The sequence below is a fragment of the Ostrea edulis genome, chromosome 1, assembly GCF_947568905.1.
Source record: "Ostrea edulis chromosome 1, xbOstEdul1.1, whole genome shotgun sequence".
NCBI lineage: Eukaryota > Metazoa > Mollusca > Bivalvia > Ostreida > Ostreidae > Ostrea > Ostrea edulis.
The window spans coordinates 6,506,966-6,534,249 of NC_079164.1; the positions used below are offsets into that span (position 1 = coordinate 6,506,966).

At 36.5% G+C, this 27,284-nt stretch overlaps 1 protein-coding gene across 1 annotated transcript; it reads right to left on the bottom strand.

Moving 5' to 3' along the window:
• Positions 1–6,994: 6,994 nt before the first annotated feature.
• On the bottom strand, positions 6,995–26,108 carry LOC130051089 (sushi domain-containing protein 2-like). Its single transcript, XM_056152410.1, has 16 exons — positions 25,496–26,108; positions 16,324–16,611; positions 16,078–16,215; positions 15,764–15,926; positions 15,106–15,366; positions 14,326–14,471; positions 12,879–13,027; positions 12,251–12,529; positions 11,734–12,020; positions 11,306–11,449; positions 10,958–11,116; positions 10,485–10,637; positions 8,844–8,951; positions 8,502–8,762; positions 7,654–8,260; positions 6,995–7,487 (listed from the first exon to the last, which is right to left on the bottom strand). Exons 1-16 carry the CDS (start codon positions 25,679–25,681, stop codon positions 7,280–7,282), a joined length of 3,537 nt encoding a protein of 1,178 aa, XP_056008385.1. The 5' UTR covers positions 25,682–26,108; the 3' UTR covers positions 6,995–7,279.
• Positions 26,109–27,284: the final 1,176 nt, after the last annotated feature.

The following is a 27,284-nucleotide window of genomic DNA, read 5'->3' on the forward strand; positions in this document are numbered from 1 at the left end:
AATAACTTCGATTTCCTTTTCAATATTAAACCCTTTGTCCACCATAACTCCATCACCATTTTGTGATTTCCCACATTGTTTAAGGTCTGACAATACTTTAAGGAAGCCACTCCCCTTTGTAATAACTTTATCAGATACTGATCCAGAGAATAACATGGAAGAAAATATTACAGAGCCCCTTGGATCTATGCCCACAAGTCTTTTCAAAGTTGTGCATGACTTATAGTCAGAATAACATTGACTCTGTCGATTGAGAGAACTGGGCTTTTGTACTTTTAACTCCGTACAGTCAATAATGACGAAAGTGTCTGGAAAATCTTTCTTATAATTTTCAGGCATGTTTTCGATTATTACTTCACGATGAGGTCATATATCTACACTACCTAGTCTGAAAAACATGAAATTAATCTAGTGGGTGAATATTGCACTGTAGTCTTGCACAGATATATCAAACAAATATGAAATATGTCTAAAGTCAAAGTTTTGTCTCAGTTTTATCAAAACAAGCAAGAGCTGATCCTTTGTTGACAACGATTTTGCACCTCTAAGAGTTTTACTCCATATAATAGGATATTCTTCTGTTGGTACTAACAATGAGTATAAAACATTGAACCGGTCTTTAGAAAACCCGGTATAATACTGATAATCAGTGTCCTTCAGTTTTTTATATCCAAATCGTCCTGAATTTTGTTGTTGCAGCTCAAAATTAATTCGGAGCAGTTTTTCCTTCTCTTCAGTTAATGCAGTATTGTCAGCAACAATGGCCAGTATTTCAAGTGGATTACAACCTGCAATATATTTAGAAAATTTAATATTATTTCTTTTTGTAGTATTCATGGGTAGTACAATAATGTAAAACATATATGATAAAAAGAATCTTGAATGGTTTTTCATTAGACATGATTTATATACAACTCAACATGGATCCCGATAGAAAACACACTTTTTTCCATGAAAGTCAAATCCGATCACAACTCATTGGAGATCCTAAACATAACCCTCAACATTATATGTCATGTCTATCATTACAATGTATTTATTATCGCATAATTTCAGGCACCATTGATTTTACCTATTACAAAACCCCGTGCAGCAGAAAACTGTGGAAGTACTGTGTTCCCAAAAGCCCTTCACACCTGCGTTGACCTTGAATGCATTCAAAATCTTACACATGAATGGACTGATCTTAATTTGACACAGAGTGATGCAATTAATTTGGAAAAATCAACAAGATCTCAAAGTCTGAACCAAATATGGTATGCAGAACGAAGTAAGAGAATAACGGCATTCAATTTCGGACTAATCATAAGAAGAAAAAAAGACGTAAACCAGAAATTTTTAAAGAACACATTTCAAAAGAATGATTTCACATCTTCTGCTACATCATATGGTAAAGCGAATGAACACATTGCCAAGCAAATGTACATTAAGAAAACGGGACACCACCTTCATGATATAGGTTTGATTGTAAACACAGAACTACCATTTCTAGGCGCTACTCCTGATGCCATAGTGTGTGATAAGTCTAAAAGTGGCTTGATTGAAATTAAATGTCCTTACTCTGTCAGAGACAAGACCATCAGTGAAGCATGTGAAACAAGAAATTATTTCTTCCTCCAAAGAAATGGCGACACTTTCAGCTTAAAACATGAGCATTCCCACTGGTATCAAGTCCAAGGACAGCCTCTAGTCACCGGAGCTCCATTTTGTGACTTCATTACATATACCAAACAAGACTTATATGTAGAAAGAGTTTATCCAAACACGTCTACTATGGATGTGCTAGTTTAGAAACTAGCTAAGTTTTATGTCCAACATTTTAAGCCATTTATCCACAAATGTGATTCTGATCTACATGTATGATGTTGATTTACCACACCAACTATGAAAACAAGAATGTATTTGTACCTGGCATAATATGCCCCCTCCCCTCATGACAACAAGGACACAATAAACACTGACTCAGTGTGACAGAAAGATTTGTTTACTGGTCATTAATATCTTTGTATGGTAGATATATTAGCGAATCTTGGAGATAAAATTCTGTTTGCTGTCATACACTTAAATTTGTATATAAATGTACTAGATAATTCAAATTCAGTTGAGTAAAGCTCTCTTTACACTTTCAGTGGAGTATTTACATTTTGTTTTTATTTTGGTGCAGAGATATCATGTCATTTGCAAATACTGCTCCTTGATACTAATATTCAATCATAGAACATAATTACCAGGAATAATTGGGTTAACATTTTCTGTTGCTGATGCTTGAGAACTTGTAGTTGCAGTCTTTGAAACATGTTGAATTTCAGATGATGCCTTTAACACATCACTGCCAGCTTCATTGTGCTGATTCCTTTGATATGGATTACAAAGAAACATTTTTCTTACAAATATTTTCTTAAAGATGAAATTTTGTCAGACTGGGTAAAGGTTTTGCTTAAATATAGTACACTGTACATGGATTGTCATTTTTTCAATGTGAGAATATTTACTTCAAAATGCTTTATCTTGCAGATGTATCATACAATACTATATATATATATATAGTTATAACATAGGGTGTCAAGTCCCTATTTATTCCTATAAACTCAAAGGTTCTTATATATACCCTACAAGTCATTATAAAAATTCCTATAAAGCCCTATATATCCACAAAAAAAGAAGAAAGAAATGGCAGTCCTATTTTCAAAAATGATAAAAAAAAAGAGAAAAAAAAAAAAGAGAGCTGATTCTAGATTGATATTTAATTAGATTGTTATGAAGAGAATAACTATGATCATTTTATAAGAACTTTTTGTTGGATGGAAAACTGTCCACATCTGAAAGGATTTTGTCTTTGTTTATGTTTAATATTATTTTTTCTCCAGAAAGATACTATGTAGAAACAATAAACTTTGTTACAAACTCTTTAATAAAAACCCTATTTATTCCTATAAGTCTGCTGTAAAATCTCTATATTTGCCCTATAAACTGCAAATTGTTTTCCTTATAATCCCATATTTTTTAGACCCAAAGTGGTTTAAATTGACACCCTGTTGTATGTACATGCACTACAACTTACATATCAATACTAGTGTCCATCAAAATCTGTCGCTTAGATGTAGTTCTCGTTTCTGAACTTGATCCTCTTTTGGTGGGTGATTTTCGAGCTGGTGTCAATGCATCATAACTGACTGCAGACACTGGATCAGGATGCTTCTCAGATGGCTGGCCATTGACAAAATGCTGATAATTTTAAAAAGGAACACATAAAAAAAATCCAATTTATCTTTTAAATATTGTAACAATTAAAACATCCAATTTTATAATAATGCAAGGTGAAGATAACGAACAGTGATCAATCTCATAACTCCTACAAGCAATACAAAATAGATAGTTGGGCAAACACGGACCCCTGGACACACCAGAGGTGGGATCATGTGCATAGGGGAGTAAGCATCCCCAGTCGACATGTTTCAGTATCCGTTTTACATGATTATAGAATACCTGAATCTACTGTCACAGTGATTGAGTACATGTACAGTACTTTAAGTCTTAAATGGACTGATTCAAGATTTTCCTCATGATTTTATTTTTCACTAAGTTTTAGTGATCAAATTTTACTGTCTAATATGTTAAAAAGGTTTCACAAAAAAATAAGGTTATACATGACAGAAGCTTAAAATAAAAACAAAATGAATACCAATAGAATGGTTATTTTGCCAAAATTTTGATGCCCCTGTTAAAATCCTGGATCCTTCGATGCTATATTTAGTCGTCAGGTCGTATTTAACTGCATGGGTTTGCATAAAGGAGTTTTGATTATATAACATAATCACTAATATTTTGATATACCTACCTATTCATTTGCATTTCATATTACCGAGCACTTTACATGTAACTGTGCACGACAAAAAACTTGTATTTACACGAGTCATCAGTCGACCTGCACGGGCACCAGATCTGCAGCTATGTCCCCTTTGTACTTTCTATTTACGAGTTTAATGCTATTTTAATGAGCGTTACAAGTATCGGTGAGCATATTACCTTTGAACACACGTATAAATGTTTCGCTTTCCCTCTTTCTTTGAGTATATCTTCATTAAAAATATATAATGGGGACGACCACACAAGCGTATCCACCTCTTAGCTTTTTCCAAGTTTCTTCCAGGTTTTGGAAAAGGAATGAACACTATCCCTCCTTGAAGCCGATCTGGGTATCTGCTATCAGTGTTACAAGTGCCCCAACAGCAACGTTTCACCATAATTGCGTTGTCATAAACCAATGTAAACAATCCGATAAAATGTCGAATTTTCGCTTGTTGTCGGGAAAATGGCGGTGCGTCCTTAGCTTCACAAAGCGCGTGTAAATGGAGCTCTCTGATTGGCTAATGCTCCCGTCACTAAAAGATTCGGCGATCCGTCAATTTCAGCATGTCGATCTTTATCTTTACTTATTCTATTTGAAACTTCCTGTTAATACTTTACAGAAGGGTGTCAACCTTTCTTATATATATGTAAAATTAATGTGGTACGGTACATCCAAAAGTTTCTTTTTAATGACGTCATACAGTGATGTTTACACTTTATATGATGTTGTAGGTCTTAAAAATGGTAACCAAGCAAAATACATTTACGCTAAGCATATTTTTGCTTCGCATCTGTGTATATTCCGATCTACACAACATGTTCATTCGATATATCACAGTGAACTCGAAATAAAAGATATCACAGAGCCATCCACATCTGTTTCGAACTTAGATATCGTATTGAAGATAAATGTTAGCGGCAAATTAACAACTCAACTTTATGAAAAACGGGATGATTTCAGCTTCTTCATCTTCAACTTCCCATACTTATAATATTGCATTATCACTTGCATATGGTGTTCATGTCTCTCAATCGATTCAATACGCAAGGGTGACAAATTGATGTCACTAATTTTCATTCATATGTCGATTCGATATATACCTTTGAACTCGAAATTTAAAACACCACACGGTCGTCCACTTCTGCTTCATATTTATGTACTTTATTGAAAATAGATATTAACAGCAAACTAACAACTCAACTTTATGACAATCGGGATTATATCAGCTTTTCCATCGTCAACTTCCCATAGTTATGTAGCAATATTCCATTATCACCTGCATATGGTGTTTATATCTCTCAACTGATTTGATACGCAAAAGCTTGTTCTGCGTATGATCAGTTTTTAAATCGAGGCAGGTTACTGACAAACAAGTTGATGGTACAGGGTTTTTAACGGTCTGGTTTAAAATCAGCATTTCGCAATTTTTATGGTCGTTATAATAATCTAGTTTGCCAATAGAACCTATTTTTTGTTTGAAACGCCGTCTGACGTATTTCATAACGATTGTTAAGCCGTTCTTTGCACACTGATTTTAACTACGGATTACTCCATTTACCTGATCAAGATATGAAGCTGACGGTGGAGGTGACCGGTTGATAGGAAAGCTTAATTATCCTAGGTAACTGATGCCACCTCTGGTATATCCAGGGGTCCGTGTTTGCCCACCTCTCTATTTTGTATTGTCTATAGGAGTTATGGGATTGATCACTGTTCGTTATCTTTACCTTTCATGTGTCACTTATACATCTGATAAGATGTTATTTAAAACCCCTACCTCTGGGATCGCATGCTCCTTCTGAATATCTAATTAGTATCAAGAGCGTTAAAGATGTTATTTAAAACCCCTGCCTCTGGGACCGCATGCTCCTTCTAAATATCTAATTAGTATCAAGAGCGTTAAAGATGTTATTTAAAACCCCTACCTCTGGGATCGCAGGCTCCTTCTAAATATCTAATTAGTATCAAGAGCGTTAAAGATGTTATTTTAAACCCCTACCTCTGGGATCGCAGGCTCCTTCTAAATATCTGATTAGTATCAAGAGCGTTAAAGATGTTATTTAAATGTTGCTCATTAACACTATATACCACGTTTGATCCTAGCTAAAGTTGGAACCTCTTCACAATTTTGGTGGAGGTCTTCTTGCTCTTCAATGCTATGCTTTAGTTTCTCTTACAGATGTGCGGTTGTAGAGAGGATTTTTGTAAATTTTGGCACGTTTTGCTCACCTTTAAGGCTCCGGGGTGCAGAAGTCCTGAAATTTAAGTTTATGCCCCCTAATCCCAAAGATGCTGAACCAAATTTAAAAAGAATTGGAAAGGGAGTTGTGTTCAATTGTTGACGAACGGTGTAGGAGGAAGGATGCAGACCAATAACTGAAATCTTGACTCTGTAGTCTCAAACAACCAAGCCAAATACATAGTGATAATGAAATGAGAAGACTATAAAAATTGTGACCTGCGCAGTACCCTGGTAATCGGTGATTAAAACAGACTTACCGGCCCTGCGTTTAGTCTAAGACTAAGACGTTTAATCAACATAGGTAATGACTATTCCTTAATCAAGCGCCCATCACTACAAGTGAAAGTAACGCGTTTTTCAGATATGACCTTTAAAATGGAAACTCCACTTGACGATAGGGGGTGGTACATTAAAGAACTCTCTCACTATAACGGTCACCATTCGTGCAACTTCATCTGTAGCTGATGAAGTCGCTACGTTAGTTTAAAATTCTCGAATTGGACATAAAAAAACCCACCCACAACAAAAATACCCTTACTAAATATTTCTCTTGACCAAACAGTGTATTATGACTTTGAACCACGGTTCCTTGGTCAAGGTCACATTTCTATGGACATAACTGTAATATGGAGGGTAATAAATATCCATATTAGACACAGAGATTACATATGACCAGATTGTGTTTTACAATCGCGGATTAGTCTGTGTCAGTTTGCCACGGTAGCAGATAAATATTTGATGAACGTTTGTTCAGGCCATATCTTCATAATGGAAATTTGGCCAAAGCTCAGAATACTGGCACATACTAGATTTTTACTGACCAGATAGCCTGTTGTGACTCTGAACCACAATCGTTCGGGCAAGGTCCAGCTCAACAAATAAAAAAATAATAGAAAACATTAGAAATTCACATCACTTTATCGCAAAAGGTGAAGCCCTTTTGTGCTCAATGTTTAAGATTCCCTTGTTATACTCGTAACTTTTAAAACATGGAACTCGGTAGAAATTGCAAGTAAAACGCTCCTTTCATGATTTTAAATACTAGAAGATTTATATCTCAAGAAATCTACAGGATATCATTGAGAATATGATCTTGTTTACTGAACACTTGATGAAGTTTGCCGTTCCAGCACCTCCGGGCTATAGTTCTGTCGGTGGGTTCTATACATTGGTGAATTCTTTACATATCAAGGACCGGATTCCGAGTATCCATAGTTGTCACAACCAGGCAGACTTTGTTTACTGCCTTCAGAAACTTCTGATAGTTCAGCACTTGCATCTGTATGTGTCCTCCCGGAATTCATTTGGGATCCCCTATTGTATTTCTGATAACGAGAAGAGCGTCCAGGGGAGTGTGGATTTTCACTGTCGTTTCCTACATACTTCTCACGTGATCTGAAATACAGGTGTATTGACGTGTAGTCTTAACACTTGCCCACTACGTGTACATATATATCTACATTGAATATACAATATAACGCGCATCATCGAGTGAACTCGGAGATGATGATGTAAGGTTTTAGAACAGAACACATTAGTATACTGAGTAATTCACACATACCTGATTTTACATGTCACAAAAGACCCAATGAGTATGATGAAGATGATGAAAACTACTCCTACCCCATTGATGAACCACACGTGAGCCTTGTTAGATATAAACTTGAGAAAATTATAGTTGTCCTTCGTTGGAACTGGTGTTGTTTGATGAGCGACATATGCTACTGTGCGTGTTGATTGCGAAGTTGGCGGGGGCGTTCGTGGTTGATGTTCTTGCGATTGTGGTGTAGAGGAAACAGCCGTTTGACCTGCTGACGATGGCTCCAACGTGGAGATCCGTGTTGCGATTGATGTCATTTGATGACCAATAGACATAGGAAAACGTGTTGACTGTGATGTTGGCGCTGGTGTGAGACTTGGAGGAGTGCGCGATTGTGGTATAGAGGTGAAAGTCGTTCGACGTGTTGAAGTTGGCGGCGACGTAAGAATCTTTATACAAGAACAATGTCTAAAATTGCTCCATGTTCCATTCTTACAAGTCGTCGGTGGACATGAACCACTGATTCGATAGCCCATGCCGCACAGAAAGTTAGCTGTTGCATTCTCTAGAGTGTTATTGGTATACCACACACCTCCGTCTTTCGACGGAAGCACAGGACAGGATTGGACTGAAAAATATAAAGGATCACAGACGATACCATGTTTGAAGGGCAATATTTATTGTTAATGAATAAGTAGGTGTACCGAACGATTTTCTAATGTATGATGCATTAAGATGCATGCAAAGTTCAACAAAATGGAAAGTGAAAGTACAATTATGTAAAAGTTGATGGCTGTTTGTTGTAAAACTTGATTACAGTAGGTGTGCCTGGTCTCGCAGCATTATGATGATGATTATAGTAGGTTTACCTGGGCTCGCAGCGTCCGCTGCTTGCTGTAGTTGATAAGTGAATTGACGAGTGCTCTGAGCGATGTCCCGGGACCCAGTCATGTGCAAGTCAAACAAACAATCTGTGTTGCTACCACATAGTTCTCTAGCTTCTGTTGTAACTGGACTAGTGACGGATGACGAAAACACCGGGCGGAAGTCCACTTGCCGTTCACTGTTATAATCTGAGTACGTTTTCCCGTTAGGGTAGGTGAACAATGAGTTCCTGTTTGTGATCCTCCCTTAACAGAAATCAATCTATATTCTACAACAATCTGAAAATAATTTGGAGCGTTTCCGAAATTTAGAGAAGTGGTACTTGCATGATTCATTAATGACGTGGAAAATTGCTTCTTCTGTTGCATCAGATGGCAAACGCAAGTCGTTAGCTGGATCTCCATCAAAGTTTCCGACAAGACCGCTGAGGGTACCTGCGAAATCAACGAAGTCTTGTCATTAAAAAGGCTATATAGCAAAATTTTACCCGATTATGCTATTCTAAATATAGAGTATGAAAGAATGTTAAAAGAGAAATTTTGTATGTACCGTAGTTATAAATGCATTATTAAGTCACACGTGAAAATTAACCAATAGTGTTTTTTTATTAACAGACTTGATATATAATCTTATGAGCAGAAATTGTTTAAAACTTCCACTTGAGAAGAAACAATCTATTGATGTGGCCTTCAACACGACATTTAGACATATCGACAACTTTATATCTATAACCAATACCCATTTCCATTTATATGTCAATTCGATATACATGTATCCCATTGAACTCGAAAAAGAATATACCACAAATTCTTTCACGTATGCTTCGTATTTGAGCATCTTATTGAACATAGATTTGAACTGCAAACTATAAATAAAACATTATGACAAAGGAAATTACTTCTCCATCGTCAACTTGCCATATTTGTGCAACAATATCAGGGGCGGATCGAGGAATTGCGGTTACGGGGGGGGGACACTTTATGAGGCAGTGGGTCCAGGGCGAAGCCCCCGGAAGCACCTGTATTTTACAGATTTTATGAGGCTTGAAATATTTCTCTTATTTAGTCATTTGTACTATTTTCTATCATTTTGATAAGGTGTTAATCAAATGACCCAAATTTTAAGGGTTTTTTGGAAAAAATTAAGTTCTCCTAATAAAGTAATTCAAGAAATCAAAAGATTTTGTCATTTACTTATCCCGGAGTGGGAAATTATTGCTTCTTTTATCGTGTAGTACATTTTCCGAAACAAGATACCACGATTTACCTTAAATTGAAAATTTTAGGGGGGGGGGGCGCCGGCTGCGCCCCCTCTAAATCCACCACTGAATATTCCATTATTGATAACAGTCATAACGGGGAATTGAAGACCGAAGCAAGACATTTTTGTTCTTTTTTATTCTGTTTCATGAATACAAGAACAAGTAAGCTAAAAATGGAGCACAAATCGTGCTCATAGGAATTTCAACATCTGATAATCTAAGACAGTGTAAATATTGTCAATGAGAAACTCCATTGTCTTTTTAACATCAATATCAAAGTATTTCTGTGTGGAATTAGAGTGATGTCTGTCAAAACAATTCTATGGATGACTGAGCACAAGATATAACCATTTCCATGTTCAATTTTTACGGACGAAACTTTAATTTTTCGCGAAGAATTATGTAAAGTTTTGACAAGTCATACGTTTTGAAGGTGTTGATTTTGAAAATAAAAGTTTTGTGATTTAAAATTCACTAAACGGTTTTTTGAATTTTGAAAATCCACATTTGATTCACACCACCTTTTTCGCATGTGTTGTGGCACAATAGTCTGATGTTTCTCACAACAGTGGGTAGTTTCGCGAGGAGTGCAAATAAGGGCATGGTAGAACATTTGCTAATCCTGCAATGTAGTTCTGCTTTGTAAGGATTTAGTTGTAATTCTTAAGTCCAGTATATACATAAAAGTTTAGTTTTACAGTTTTACCTTTCAAAATGTTGTTCCCAATGACTGTGATAACGTTAAGCATTTTCTGACTGGCCAGAATCCTAAATGAGACGCCCAAAGTATCAAACATTACGATGATGTCTCTACCCGTGGAGGTTCCAGAGAGGTTGGGCAAACTGAGCACCGATACACCTGCCAATAGAAAGAAGGTGGGTTTTTGATCACGAATAAGTACAGTAACGAATGATAGAATCAAACAGATGCATGTAATATATGTATATTGCCTTAATTACAGAGTTGAACTTTTATGTAAATGATGGCTTTTTAGTTAATTTGCTTTTGTAGGTTTCGTTGCTAAGATTCATGTGTGATCTAACATTAAGTGATTTTATCTGCAAGACCCATCTTCCTGTTGCATGTACAAATTCATCCTGATGACAAAAGTGTCATGATTATCCACAGTGTGAAGTTTGTTATAGTGAAGAGACTGAAGTTTAGTATACAATACACACCTCTGTATCGAAGCCAGGAGACGTCACTAAAGTCCTGAATTATTCCGTTGACAAGTACGTCTGCCATTCGAATGGAATTCAGACGAACCTCTACTTTGTCCGTTGAATGCGTCACCTGGGAGACGAATGAAGTGCAGACGCTGGCATAGACATTGTTACCTAGGGATCAAATAAGCAACTTCCTGACTACTTCCTTCTTCCTAGTAAATGTTGTGATATGTGAATATTGATATCGTTGGTTTTAATTGCTTATCTTGGAATCATTTTTATGTTTTTATTTAAAACATTGAAATTATTTTAATACCACGAGCTCTGTAGAGCGTTCCCCGACGTATTTAGAAGTAGTACCTGTGCTGTCCGTGACTTGTTCAAATCGAATCTGGCTCTCAAATGATGCAGTCTTAGATATCATGAACTGAAATTCCCCAAGACCATTGAAGTCGTAGCTTTTTCCATCCAAGGTTTTAATATGCGGGTCCCCATGTGCACCAGCTAACGGGTATATGCAAACAGACATCTCAATTGTGCATACAAACATATGATCAAGTTTCTCTTTCATGATTACATCAATTATGAAATATCAAAATAAAACAATCTGTTTCAAATATTTTCCGACTATTCTGAAAACGAAAAAACACACCAAAATCACATAAATAGCAATCAAGATGAAAGAAAACCGAAAACAACACGTCTTATTATGGTTTGAATAATGATTGAAATGCACGCACGCAAACACCCATCCACCCACACAAATATACAAGATATATATGATATACCTGGTTGAGGGGGAATGTAGTTGACACAAGAACTGACGTCTCTGAACTCTAGATAATCTTGACATTCGGAGAAGACGGACATCCCGCTAAATCCGTTTAATCTGGTGTCGAAGTACCTACAGCAGTGTAAGGACGGAAGCACATCGTAGTAGAAATTGGTCACGTACGGTACATTACCCACCCCTCCCAAATAGTGGTAGCGCTGGAGAGTTCCGCCTTTCTTCACCCGGGAGTCAATTAAATTGCCGTCTTTATCATAGCAACACACATTGTCAATGCCAAGTCGTCTTAATAGAAATATAAAACATCACGTAAATTCGCTTTCAAAACATAATACGTTTTGGAAAAAGGTTACTTTACCGAAACATGATCAATCCCTAAAATCCTAGTGATTTTAACTTCCTCGTATTGCACTGATGCAGGTCGTTCGTTAGAGTTGAAACAGTGCATATACATGTATACAGACATAATTCATTTATCTGGTTTTTTTTCCGGTTTTGAAATAACCAGCTCTTACCCTGGTGCACTAAGTCGAACGCAATGTTGGGCATCAGCTCTGTACAAACAATTCAAGTCTTGTATTCTAGTATTTGTTATCCTATTACAGTCGGGATCGGGCTGGTATCGTGCTGTGTCCACCAAAGCCTGCTGCAGTGTACAGGGACATGGGGATATGTCGCCAGAAGACAGTCGTGGCAAACGAGCTTCATTTCTTAACCAAGAAGAACAAAACTGCTTTGATTGTTCTTGCGAAGGCACTATTGCAAAGATGTCTGACCAAATACCTCTGGTTGGCCTAAAATAAAAATAGTTTCCGTTTCTTTATTTTTCACGTCTTCGAGAATTTTTCACTCATATTAAGACACAAATTTATTCTTATGCATGGTTCTCTGTGGCATACGCATCGCGACAACGCCTACCGAGACACGGGACCCTGTTTTTATAGTCCCATTCGAAAGACACAAATTTCTCTCCTCTAATACCTAGGGTTTGGGGAAGGCACACTAACTACCTACTGTTATGTCTAAGGTTTGACTTTGCTCTGATTCAAGCGTGTTCATACCCTCACCCATAGAGAGAAGATAGCTTTGATTTTATGAATGTATACATAGTACACATGTATTTGAACCAAAGGAGATGCTTACATATCAAGATCTGTCTGTAGAGCGGAAGTGACGCGGAGGACTGCCATATATCCATCTGAATGAAGAGTGATGGTAAATGTCCGAAGGCTTTTTTCGATGTTGTCATGCAGCACAGATTTTTCCCATATTAGTTGTTTATTTGTATGTTCCTACAAAATAACCCCCCAAAAAATATCCAAGACGATACCAACAAACACAAGCAAACAAACAAATGAAACAACATAAGGACATGCCAATTTGTAATCTAATTCGTCGGATTCGCCGCTTCTATTTGTAACAAATCCAAATTATAATATTATCAAAAAATAATATCCGCCCGCGTGTTCAAAAATATCCGTAAATATTTTTTTTAGTTTTTACAACAAGCGCACAAATAACCTTGATGTATATGCTGACAAATGACAGAAGTGCAGGCTCTCGAGAAATTTCCTAACAGTGTAATACGGTTAAGTTATTCATGATGTCAATCTTAATATGTACGATACTTCATAACATTGGATTGGAAGTTGTTCCTTATGCTGGAATCGAACTGGAAGCCGATGAAACTTTTGAAGCGCTATTCGATGCCACTATTTAGAGAACATTGATAGCGTATGATTGATTGTTTGATTAGCCTATATATTGACTGAAGTCTCTCTTGAGAATATTTCACTTACATGAAGACGTTACCATTGCCAGTGAAGGGCTGCAAAATTTAGGCCTATGCTCAGCGCTTATGGCACTGAGGGATCTTTATCGTGCCACACCTGCTGTGACAAGGATCTCAGTTTTTGCAGTCCTATCTGAAGGACCGTCCCATTTATTCGCCTCTTACAACAAGCAAGGGGTACTGATCGATGACTATTTTAAACCGGACCGACAGTTAACGACAAATTCACGAAAGGTTTGGTGATGTCATATCAAAATTCAAGAAAATGCTCAAAGCGATGCAATGGATATTGCATTTGCAATGAATGTCAAAACTGGATGTGTCCCTAGCAATTTGCATATCTCTGAATCGAAAGTTTGTACAGATGAAACTTAAATAAAATTCTTCAAAAAGACCTTATCGGTTAATGTTGCAAAGTACATGTATTAGGTATAAAGAAAATAAGTCTTTGAAACCTGAAATACTTATTTATTGACGTAAACTATATCAACAAAGTTGAAAAATATTAAGTTTATGTGGTAAACAAATAATATCTGATGATTTTAGATCTTTATTTTTAGGCGCCCGCTTTTTAAACTCACACTTAATTCAATTAAAAATATTTATATTTCTTGTATTCGCTCGCCTCATAATTTTTATCTCCAAAATTAAAAATAATATTTGTAAAATAATTTCGCCCTCTCGCCTCACTTTTTTTTGTTTGAAAATCAGAAGAACTATTTTACAAATTGGTGTGGCCTAAAACTGCTGGACCACATTCTGCGAGTATTGTCGTTGGTTTCTAGGTCTAACACGTACCTTCAATGTATATAAATGTATGTGAATTCGTTCAGAGCCTCTTAGTTCGAACGCCTGTGGGTCCCATGAGATGCCATATTGCTGTCCATTAATCCATTTCTCGGGTTCGTGTCGCCTTACTGGGTTATTGGTTATAGCAGGATTCACTAAGGAAAATTAACAAGGTTTATGAATAGACATAGAATTTCATGCTGTACAGCAACCGTGCAGTAAAGAAATAATGAATATGTTTTATAGTGATATAGATGAGGAATTTGGGTATCAATTGTGTGTACTAGAGTAATGCAAAATGAATGATAAGGAGAATATAGTTAGTGGTGGTTATATGATATCTAATTAACAATGTGAGTATCGTGGTGCTAATTTGAGCAGGGAACAAGGTAAGTGTTTGGTTGTAAAACCATGTGTTGTCTGTTATTAGACATTCTCCTTTTAGTATTGTCTTTTAACCATGTTGTGTGGACGAAATATTTGCTAAACTGTTACAATTGGTGAATTGAAATTACACAATTATATTAAACACGCACGCAGGCACGCACACACACACACACACACACACACACACACACACACACACACACACACACACACACACACACACACACACGTGAACTTTTGAAAATAACGAACAGTGGCCAGTCCCACAACTTATATAACCAATACAAAATAGAGAGTTGGGCAAACACGGACCCCTGTGCATATCAGAGGTGGGATGGGTTGTCTAGGAGGAGCAATTTAACCACTAATTAGATTCTAGATATAAAGGAAACTGTATGGTACCAATCGTATAATGCCCGGTATGATCCCGTGTGTTTCCGTTGACTTCTTTGATGGTAAGGGTGATTGTGATATCACCGGTCAAGTTAAACATCGGCGTGATGCATACAGCGCTGAAGTCTGAATCTCGCCGACACGGAAATGACGTAACAATCGATGAGTACTGGATTTGGATAATAACATCAGGATTCATGCATGGACCTCCGATCACGAGGTATTGTCCTCCAAGCATTGGGCCATACCGAGGGGAAATCGTCAGTGTGCCTATTTCATTGGATTATTAAATATTAGTTTATTACCTTTTATTTGATATCAATGCCCTTATAAGTAAACTAAGTGATACTTATGCCTTACAAGTATGAACAAGTGAAAATAACAAGTGTCAAAGAGGAGTAAGCATATCCCTGTTGACCGGTCACACCCGCTGTTTACCCTTTGTCGCGAGCGGGTAAACGTTGTAATTTGTAGTCAGAATCAGTATGTAAAAAACTGCATAAACTGCAATGGTATAAAACACGTCAGACAGCATTCAACCTATGGACATGTTGTAAATGAAATCAGTAGATGCAAAGTGAGTATGAATTGCTGCTTCAGAATAATTAAAGATAATTTAGAATACTTGAGATAAGATGCCTGGATCAAAGTTAAAATATCTAGATACCCCAGGTATTACATCCACCATTGTCGATTTCTGCAGCATCAATACGGAATGCGAATTTCCCTGGGATTCCTATGTTAGACATGTGATTTACACCGATGATGTCATGTGTTCTCGACGCATTAACAACATAAAATACCCTGCCATCTCCTGCATTAAATCCAACCTACAGTTGTAAAACAAATTATGTATTATATATCAAAACAGTATGGTGGTAAATGTTCATCCGACTATTAATGTCTCGGAAAAGGAGTTGCACTAGCTACTAACGAACCATAAAAGCCCAAACTATGCCTTTCTATACATTAAATCATCACCTGAGCAGGTGTTCCTCCAAGACCAGTTTCTGCGTTTCCTCCACTTGCAGTTCCAGTCGTCCATTTAATTTGTCCATAATTGAAAACGGTAAATGAATGTTGACCATTAGTAATAAGGATCTCTTGAAATGTATTTCTCTGAAGAATATCATGCATTTAATAGATATGTGTTAGAGAGAGAGAGAGAGAGAGAGAGAGAGAGAGAGAGAGAGAGAGAGAGAGAGAGAGAGAGTATTCTGTACTAACTTTGGTACAGCTTGAACATCCAAAGAATGCGACATTATCCCAGGTTGCTATAAAGACCCAGGTAGCTTGAAAACGATTAAACTGTGGAAAATATGTCCGAACTTCCTCTGTCGCTCTGTGTAGTATTGTTTGATTGGTTGATTCGCGATACCACACAGTTCCCCCCTTTCTTGTATCGACATCTGCCCAGAAAATGGCAACCAGACGTCTGTCGTGTGCTAGCGGAAAAGAATTCGGTGTGTAAGTTGAAAGTGTCCCCAGGAAGGAAATGACGCCATTTGTGTTAACCTGGATTTATTCAGTACAATAGAATGGATACAAAAAAAGTACTTCACATAGTCAGAATCGTCATAACTACAGAGAGAAAAGCATGTACATACCTCTTAATTATTGTGATAAAACTATTTTAGAATAGAACATTGTTAGTAAAATGTTAAAGCCTTTACTATAAACAAATTAAGCCCTTTTCACAGATGAGGAGCCGGTCAATGCCGGATGCAAAATTCCAGTCATCCAGGGTGATCCGGTGTTTTTGTGTTATGTGACGGTATAAACACCGTCTTACCACGACGCAGATACAGAATGGACTGGTCTCCCTACGCATAAACACGGTAGTTACCCATACGTCACCTCCGGTTGGTGTCGGTGTGATCACGGAGCTCGCGGAAGATCATGGTCTCTGCCGGTCCATCCAAGGTTGTTTCACGGAGACACGCGGATGTCCATGGTCTTTTTCCTCTGTTTCTTATGGTGATTGTCCTTGTAGTTAACGGGAACAACCCATGCACAAACCGTAGGCATCTGTGTTCATAATGGGCCAATACGGAGGATTTTCGTCCGGGACGATCCAGGGAAAAATTAAACATGTTTAATTTTTTCCCGGTTTTGCATGACCAAGTAGGATCGTCAAGGACGACGTCGGACGCATATTCGGTTTGTAGACGATGATGGCGGATTGTCACGGATTGACAATCCGGGATGATCCGGTGTCTCATCTGTGAAGATGTGAAAGGGGCTTTAAGGATTCAGAAGTCGATTTCTGTATCTTTTGCATTTAATATATATATGTGTGTATGTATGTATGTATGTATATATATATATATATATATATATATATATATATATATATATCGAACAACGAGGTTGTCAAATTTTCGGGACGACCCGTCCTTTCTTCAGGACAAACGAAAACAATTACATAATGTGGTCAATATAAACAGAGCTAATAACAAAAACTACATATAAATACATCTAGCACTACAACTACACTAATCTACAAACGTATTTACAACGCAGACTACACGATTTTGGTCTTAAGGCTTGCCAATCAATGTTAAAAGTGGAGCGAATTAGGACATGCCTTATTCGTCTAAAGAGCTGATCCAAAATGTCCGAAAAGAAAAATAAACTTAATTAATCTCAAGTGGAACGAGTTAACCCAATTACGTTGACAAATAGTAAAGCTAACTAAGGGCTCACGGCGGGGGTGACCGGTTGTCAGGAGATGCTTACTTCTCCTAGTATTCTGATCCGTCCTTTGTTATGTCATGGGGTCAGTGTTTGCCCAACTCTTCAATGTGTATTCTTTATAGGAGTTATGAGATTGATCACTGTTCGTTATCTTCACCTTGCATTTGTTAATCAAACCGTTCGTTACTCACTGATACTTAGTTAACTTGACGTATATATAGGACTCATGGCGGGTGTGACTGGTTGACAGGGTCTGCATACTCCTCATAGGCATATGGTCCGACCTCTTTTATGTTTATATATTCAGGGGTCAGTGTTTTCATGGAAGTTTGTTACAATTTTACCCGATTTCTAAGTTTGATTTTTTTCCGTTGCGCTTTATTTTACTAAAGGACACAATGGGAAATTCCAGTATTTTATAGCTTTCTTCAGATGAAATATATTTCAAAATGGTCGTTGAAGGAAACCTTTGATTGCGTCTTGTTTAACGTCCACCTCGAGGTTTTTTCATTCATACGGTGACGTCACCAAGACCGGTGAAGGGCTTCAAATTTAAACCTTTGTTCGGTGCATACGGGTATTGAACAGTGAGGGTTATTTAGTGTTCCACACCTACTGTGATACGGAACATCTGTTTTTAAGGTAATCTCTTAGGACCCGTGACATTGACACATGGTGCCGAGACTTTGGTTTTGATAATGTATCAATGATGTACATATACATGGATAAAAACAATTTATATCAACTTGAACAACTCAATAGATATAGATAGTGATCAGGACGGTAAATCAACTACTAACAGCTCGACTTGTAAAATGTTAAACAGCTGACTTAGATAGTTTTATCGTACTTCCAACATAACCTGATAGCACAATCTTGAATTCATCTTTTTTTTCAATATTGATTACGAAGTTATGTCTTGTTATTTTTCAGCGATCAATCAGTGCAACAAGTCTAGTTAAAAAAACACTAAAATATGTTACCCGATAAAATAGGTTTATTAACAATAATTGATGGTCATTTTCTTATTTTGATGTCTATGGGGACATTCGTGTCGTATTGACTGAACCTCTTTAAGAATTTTGTATGTGTTTTGTATTAGAAAATACAGATGTATACAGATAACTCACGAACAGCTTGAACATATTGGAAGACTTCGGAACTCTAACCGAGAAAGATGATGGTAATTAGTTGGTGTTATTTATCTTCGTCTGAACTGATAGACATTATTCTCAACCTTTTAAAGCGATTCTTTTTAAACTGACAGTGCATGATTTATGCATACCAATATTTTAATAGTATACGTATGCCCATATTGTTTTTGTTCTAGATGCTGCTTTGGTAATTCTGATATAGAAATATATTTTAGTAGGCTATCATTATTAGAACTGATTAAATTTAGAGCATTTTGTGTGATATACACTGAATAGAATTTGAAAGGCAGTGTTTCGTGTAGTTCAATACATTTTGAGCATTTTACCATTTATTCAAATTTTTTATCTCAGGATACAATATGATAAACCAAACTTAATGTTTAAAATTTATATTTTCCAGATTACGACAGATATTCTTCCAAGAGTCCACTCAATTACGCTGAAGTTAGCAGCCGCTAAGAAAAATCACTGATTAAAAGACTGAGGACTCAAGGAACAAAATTGCTTTGAAAACTATTTCAAAACGAAAATTTGAATTGAATTCATGTTTTGAATTAAAGATATATCAATTGCAGCCAGCACACACGAGCGACCTCGCTCACATGAGAGATTACACGCTGATGATGAATCTCACTGATATCTGTAATTTGTAATGAAAAGGATAGAATGATGGAATCAAATAAGATTGACCACAAATTTCATTATTGGATCTTTTGTTTTTGGCAATAACATTAGCCAACTTACTGTGGAATCATTAATGTTCGTGGAGGTTGATGTTCGCGGATTTCGGGGGCCATTCTTACCCATGATGTTACGTGTATAAACCAAGTAGAGTTATCTCTCCTAGTGACATCGTATCGCTTACCCACGAAAATACGTCCCCACGAACCAGCAAAATTGCCCCCCACGAATTAAAATGATTTCACAGTATATGAAACAAATGCGTATTGATCATTTAGTTCACAAGGATAAAATACTCTTATTAGATGGGTATCATTACGTAGCAAAGAAAACTTCATGTTTTTATGATTTCCAGATTGATATTATATTTGCCAATCCACTTCAAATTATTCAAAATATAGGAAAACGAACAGTGACTCATTTTATAAATAATAGTAATACCATATTTATATGACAATCTTTTCATACACTATGTACGCTCAAAGGTATTTACAATGCATATATACCTTACTATATAATATTATACACAATACATAGAAAATAAATAAACATTAAGGAGGTACGTTACACCAGAGAAATTTGATGTAGATGAAAATTGGAGGATATGTACAACAATATTTTGAATTTGAAAATTTTCATATTTACTTTATTTTGTCAAAAAATACAGTTTTAGTAGAAGGTAATCTGAATTTTTTTTTAAAAACACTGCTGGACTCGAACCTGCGACCTACAGTTCAGCAGTCGGTATTCTAACCTACTGAGCTACTCGGCTAGGTATTTAAATGGAAAAGGAAAAGTCCAATATTGCTGATATCGATTTTTTCATCCATGTTTTAATGGAAGTCAGCCATTATGACGATGTAGAGTACTACCTTAAAAAGCAATGATATAAAAGCGTTATCAGATGCAAACAGTCCGTAGCTGGTACCCACACATAAACATGAAAACACAAGATACCATAAATATGCTAGATAAGAATAAACATCTGTTACAGGGCGTATTAAAATAATAATAATAATGAAATACACACACGCACACACAGCATATAATGTCACGGTTATAATACATTAAAACAGCATTTAAAAAAAAAATAAAACATCACAAAATGATACTCGAAAACTAAAACACCCAGTCAAACAGATAAGACAATCTTAATGCACTGAAACAGCAAACACGAATGACTGAAATGATAACAGATAAGATAATCTTAATGCACTGAAACAGCGAACACGAATGACTGAAACGATAGAAACTAGTTCTGGAAAACTTGATGGGAAAAATGTGTTTTCAGTGACTTCTTAAACGCACAGTGTTCTGCAGTCTTTTACATGTTCTGGAAGGGCATTCCACAGTTTTGGAGCTGAAGGATTAATTTGTGAGTCACCTGCTGTCACTGAAATGTTTCTAATGATATTTGCATTACGACAAGATGCAAACACAATGACCTCGGTCTTATCCGTGTTGAGTTTCAACACATTGCCATGCATCCAAAACTCGATGTCGTATAGACAACGCTCAATACGATGTAATGTATCTGCCTGTGTAGCTATGCCCGTAGGCTTAAAAGACAGATAAAGCTGAGAGTCATCAGCGCAAAAATGGTGAACAAGTCCATGATATCTACAGATGGAGCCAATTGGTTTTGTGTACATTGCATAGCAGTTTGATTCCTATAAACAAGTAGAGTAAACATAGACCCCTGGACAAACCAGTCATGGAATCAAGGGACTGGAGAGAGAATTATTCCCTGTTGATCGCTTGCACTCGCACTAAGCCCTATATCTTGATCAGATAAACAAAGTGGTCCGTAGTCAGAATCAGTGAAGGAACGCCCTCAGTTTGTATAAAACAGCATTTTACCCAATGACAGAATGTGTTTTACGATGTAAATAACATCATTATAGCCATATAAATCATATATTTTGAAAATGCTAACTTTAAACGTGGCTTTTGAAAACCTTGTAACATCAACAAACCTGCCAGATCAAAAGACCTGCCACATGCAGAACATCCCTTTATCGAATCAACCGATAGACAAAGCACTGATTTCAATCTATTTATTCACTCCAAACCAGATCATTGGTACATGAGCTCTAAAAAATATATACATAGGAAAATAATGATACTGTTAAGCGTCACAAAATATACGAGTATAGATTGAAAAATAAATAAATACAAGTATCAACAAGAAGTACTGTGAGCAATACTCACTAAGAATACCCCCTGTTTACCCCAATCTCCCAAAGGGTGTTGGTAATAGGTAAAACTTCAGTATTATGATCCAAAAGGTATCTAGGAACACAGCATCTCCATGCGATAAAAAAAGCCATTAAAGAATTTAAATGGAAACCATATTGCTACTTCGATGTCCAGTGCGCGTGACCTTTGACCTTTTGACCCCAAAATTGATAGGGAACATCTTCATTCCATGGGTAGTCCATATGTATGATATGGTGACTGTAGGTGGAAAGGATAACGCTTTAGAGCGCGGAAACCATATTGCTACTTCGATGTCCAGTGCGCTCGACCTTTGACCTTTTGACCCCAAAATTGATAGGGAACATCTTCATCCCATGGGTAGACTATATGCATGATATGGTAACTGTAGGTGGAAAGGATAACGCTTTAGAGCCCGGAAACCATATTGCTACTTCGATGTATATTTGATATGGTGACGGTAGGTGGAAAGAATAATGCTTTAGAGCTCGGAAACCATTGCGTCTACAGACGGACGGACAGACAGACGGACAACCCGATTCCAGTATACCTCCCCCACAACTTGTTGCGGGGGGTATAATAAACTGGTTAAATATACATAAGTTCAGGAGGAGCAGACAGTACTAAATATTCTTATAACAAACTTTGCCACATGCAGTCAACAATAGTATAAGTAGGGTAACCAAGTGTGGAATAAAAGTCAGGTTCGTCTGAAATGCAGTTGTAATAATCAGTCTTAAAAACAAAGAGTGTTGTTACAAGCTGTGTCAGCTGGAACTGAAACGCATTCCTCATCTCATTTTTCTACAATTGAATTCAAACATATTTTATTGATAAACTCAAAAGGATTGGGTTACAGGCTTCGCCTATGTAGGCCCTCTTCCAATTCTTTTATCTCTTCTGGTTTACTAAGCACAGAAGGATAGACGGCATGCACTTTTGTTTTGATGTGCCTAATACGGGAATTTGACAGTCCTCTTATACTTTTTATATCAATTCTGCCAAGGTTTGAAATTCAAGGTTATCTTCACTCTTCATACATTTTGTAAGTGTAGAGGAGTGACTTGTCTTGGTCGATGGGTTATAAACACCATTCACTCTAAGTAGAATGGCGGCGGTGCACGCATATTTAAGAAAAATGTTACGATAACGAAAAGTGACCAATCTTATAATAAATCCCATAAAAATACGAAATCAAGAGTAGGATAAACACGGACTACTGGAAACAGGAGAGGTGGTATCAGATGACAACGAGGAGGAAGTATTCCCTGTTGATAGGGTCCAGTCGCCGTAAGCCCTGCATCTTGATCAGGTAATCAGAGCGATCCGTAGTCAAAGTTAGGATGAAAAATCCGGCCTAACAATTGGTATGAAACACGTCAGAAAGTATTCGACCTAGTGATATTCATTATTTGCAAATTTGATCATCATAACGAACATAGAAGTTACGAAATATTGACTTCAAACGAGACTGTTGAGACCTTTGTAACATCAACTTATTTGTGAGTAGCTTAAATCGATTAAACAAAATAATGATATATATCATATATCAAATCAGTTTAGGAACATCAGGATCACATTCCGGTGATAATGGACTGTTGCTGTATAAATATGGGAAGGTGATGATGGAGAAGCTGAAATCACCTCGTTTTTCATAAAGTTGAGTTGAACATAGTTTGCCATCAGCATTTATGTAATCATTTGTAGGGGTACTCCATAGTGTTGCGCCCATATGAAATTCTAAAATACTGTTGGAAGACCTGATCACTAAAGACTACCTAGATATTGTCAATGAGGAACTTGAGCATACTTTGATATCAACCCCAGAGTACTTTAGAGAAATATGAGAAAACAAATCTTGAACATTCGTAAATAGAGAAATCATCGATGATTTGCAGGTTGTGCAATTGGTATCTAGATATAGAGTTGACAGAAGACTTATAGAGAACATTTGTAATTTGATTTTGAGTTTTGACGTCGAGCGATTGAGTGTACATTTGTCACAGTAGTAACAAAAAAGAAGACTAGATACGATGACCTTCAGGCGTCTCTTCATCTTTTCTATTATGATATATGTAAAACTTGTACGGTACAAATTTTGATGCACAATGATGTCTCTTCAGTGATGCTCAACCAAAATTTTTAAAATCCGAAATAATAAACTTGTAAGAGTTATTTTTGGAGATAATCTTTATTTTTGAAATTAATTTCTAAATTTTACCATAGCAATTAAATATACATCCGTATTTTCAAGTTAGTAACGAATTACTTAGATGTTTACTATTATTACTTTTTCGTTCATTTTTCCATATAGAATAATAGTATGAATGTTACTTGTAGATATGTATTATCTACTATTCATGAGATATACGTGTATATAATAACAAACAATAACATTCTGAATTTTGAAATGAATTTCTAAATTTTATTACGGCAATTAAATATACATCCGTATTTTCAAGCAAGTAACGAAGTACTTAGCTACTGGGCTGTAGAGACCCTCGGGGACTAACAGTCCACCAGCAGAGGCCTCGACCCAGGGGTCATAATGTAAAACTTATACGGTACCAATTTTGATGCACCAGATGCGCATTTCGACAAATAATGTCTCTTCAGTGACACTCAACCGAAATTTTTGAAATCCGAAATAGTAAACTTGTAAGAGCTCTTTTAGGGGAAAACAGTGCCAAAAACTGTAGTCAAATTCGTCTAAGGATAAGAGCTATGCATTAGGGAGATAATCTTTAATTTTGAAATGAATTTCTAAATCTTACCACAGCAATTAGATATACATCCGTAATTTCAAGTTAGTAACGAAGTACTTAGATGTTTAGAAATTTCAAAAAATGTTTACTATTACTATTTTTTCGTTCATTTTTCCATATAAAATAATAGTATGAATGTTACTTGTAGATGCAAGGTGAAGATAACGAACAGTGATCAATCTCATAACTCCTACAAGCAATACAAAATAGATAGTTGGGCAAACACAGACCCCTGGACACACCAGAGGTGGGATCAGCTGCCTAAGAAGAGTAAGCATCCCCTGTCGACTGGTCACACCCGCCGTGAGCCCCATATCCTGATCAGGTAAACGGAGTCATCCGCAGTCAAAATTGGTGTGCCAAGAACGGCTTAACAATCGGTATGAAACACGTCAGACAGCATTTGACCCAATGCGAGGTTGTATTGACGAACTAGATCGTTATAACGACCATAGAATTTGCGAAATGCTGACTTCAATCGAGACTGTTGAAATCCCTGTACCATCACCTTGTTTGTCAGTAGTTTACCTCGATTTAAAAACTGACTATACCCAGAACAAGCTATTGTGTATCGAATCAGTTGAGATATATAAACACCATATGCAGGTGATAATGGAATATTGCTACATAAATGTGGGAAGTTGACGATGGAGAAACTGAAATCATCCCGTAGATATGTATTATCTACCATTCATGAGATATACATGTATACCTGTATTTAATAACAAACAATCATAATAATATAGTAAGATTTAAAACAAATTACTTAAAGGCGCTTTAGAAGGTTAATGAGGGGAATAAAACACAATTAAATGACATTGAATGGCACAAGATCTTATATCTGTAAAATTACCAAAATAAAACAAAATGATTCATATCACTTACAATCAAGTGGTCATGTTGATGGTCAAAGAATGGAAACAACGTTGAAATAGGAATTTCTGTAGAGCTACCGTCATCATTTTTGTCAACAGTCGTATCTCCATTAGAGTGTCCATGGGGATAAAATTGATTAATACAAAAACTGTGAGGCAGAAAACAGAAAATTAAAGCAAAGATGATCAACTTCATTTCTATTTGTCTCGATGTTACATGTACCTGTACATCAAGATAGTGGTCATGATTAATAGCGAGATAAACTGTAACTTCCTTGTTCTTCTGACTGGCGTAAAAAGGATTGGCGGATCGCCGATTTTCGTGTACGCCCCGCCCACCATGACGACGGTAACTAGCCCGACATTAGACACATAAACAACATGGCGCGGATCATGTCGTTAAAGGACATACCAGACGATTTTTCTGCATCATACATGTTACATACACCGTCTCTTCGGCAAAAACAATGGCTGTCGCGTTTATGAAAGATTCTTATGTTAAATCAGTCAAATTGTATGCACAAGAACGCGAAAATATGCTAATAAAAGCCGAAGTATATCGGAGTCAGAGGAAAACAGAGGACCCACACAAGATCAACATTGATGTCAATTTTGAAGGGAAGAAGTTAGACGATGCACATTGCAGTTGCAAAGCTGGGTGTGTATACGGTTATTTTGGAGTTATTGAAATAGTTTTTACTTGTTTACAATTTCAATTTTACGTTTTTGTTTATTTAATTTATTGTTCTTGAAGCGTATAGATCTACGTACATGCGTGCATCAGCCTCAGGTATAAATAGAGAGCGTTTGTAAACAACCTCACTCGGAAAAGTTTTATCATATTTCATAAACGTTGCTCAGTGTTGTTCTTATTCTTTTTTTTTCAAATTTCATTTGTTGTATTTTTGTTCCTTTTAGTAACTCGGTGCATTTTACCAATGTTTGTGTTTCCAGTTACTTGCTAACTAAAGGGTGCACATTCCAGGTCAGTGTAACTATGATTCAGTATCTTTACCAAATACAGGTACACACCTTTCCCAAAAGCCTGTTTAGATAATTATACTAAACATATATGTGTAAAATAATTTTGTATTGTGGTACATGTAGTGTTATAATGCTATTGTTAATTTGATAAATGTATATTATGCAAATTTGGTGTGGGGATTGGTTTCTATTTCTTCATGTTGTGTACATATTACAGGGAAGCAGGTCAATGTGCACATGTCTTAGCTGTTATCATGATTCTGGAGCAGTGGAAGATTTCTGGTTTTGTTGAAATTCCCTCAATGCTGTCATCAACTTCCCTCCCCAACAGTCGGATAAGCCAAGAGGTGACAAGATTCAACCAGAACCAGTGTCCCAGATGATCATTTCCAACCCATCAAACCTAAACAGAAAAAGAAAGCCAATTACCACAATTCTTTTGTTGACACACGGTAAAAAAAATAGTGTACATCTTTCAATCAATTTTTTCTCTTCATTTTTTTTGGTAATTGTTTTGCATGACTGATTGTCATTCTATATTGCACTCACATGGAGACATTCTTTAAATTATATATATACACGTGCCCAATGTTTTGACCAAATTAAGGCTTTTCAGCAGAAAAGACTCACTTAGTTGTAAAGCACCTACAAGGACACCAGGGGTGTGTTTTACAAAAAAACTTCAGACTAACGACAAACTTTTCAACTTTATTGTAAGTCATTCACTCCGAATGCAAAATATTTTTTAAAGAAAATATTGAAAATTTAGCCTTCGAAAAGTTTTAATTCATTCATTTTTAAAGTAATAACTGTAA

What these genes read in the sequence shown, in the direction of transcription:
- LOC130051089 (XM_056152410.1), bottom strand. Translation starts at nt 25,681, where the DNA reads ATGAAGTTGATCATCTTTGCTTTAATTTTCTGTTTTCTGCCTCACAGT. An exon ending in TACCGGGCATTATACGATTG is followed by an intron (nt 14,472 to 15,105) that starts GTACCATACAGT and finishes AATTTTCCTTAG; the next exon opens with TGAATCCTGCTATAACCAAT. An exon ending in TGGGAACAACATTTTGAAAG is followed by an intron (nt 8,952 to 10,484) that starts GTAAAACTGTAA and finishes TTGATTTCGCAG; the next exon opens with GTACCCTCAGCGGTCTTGTC.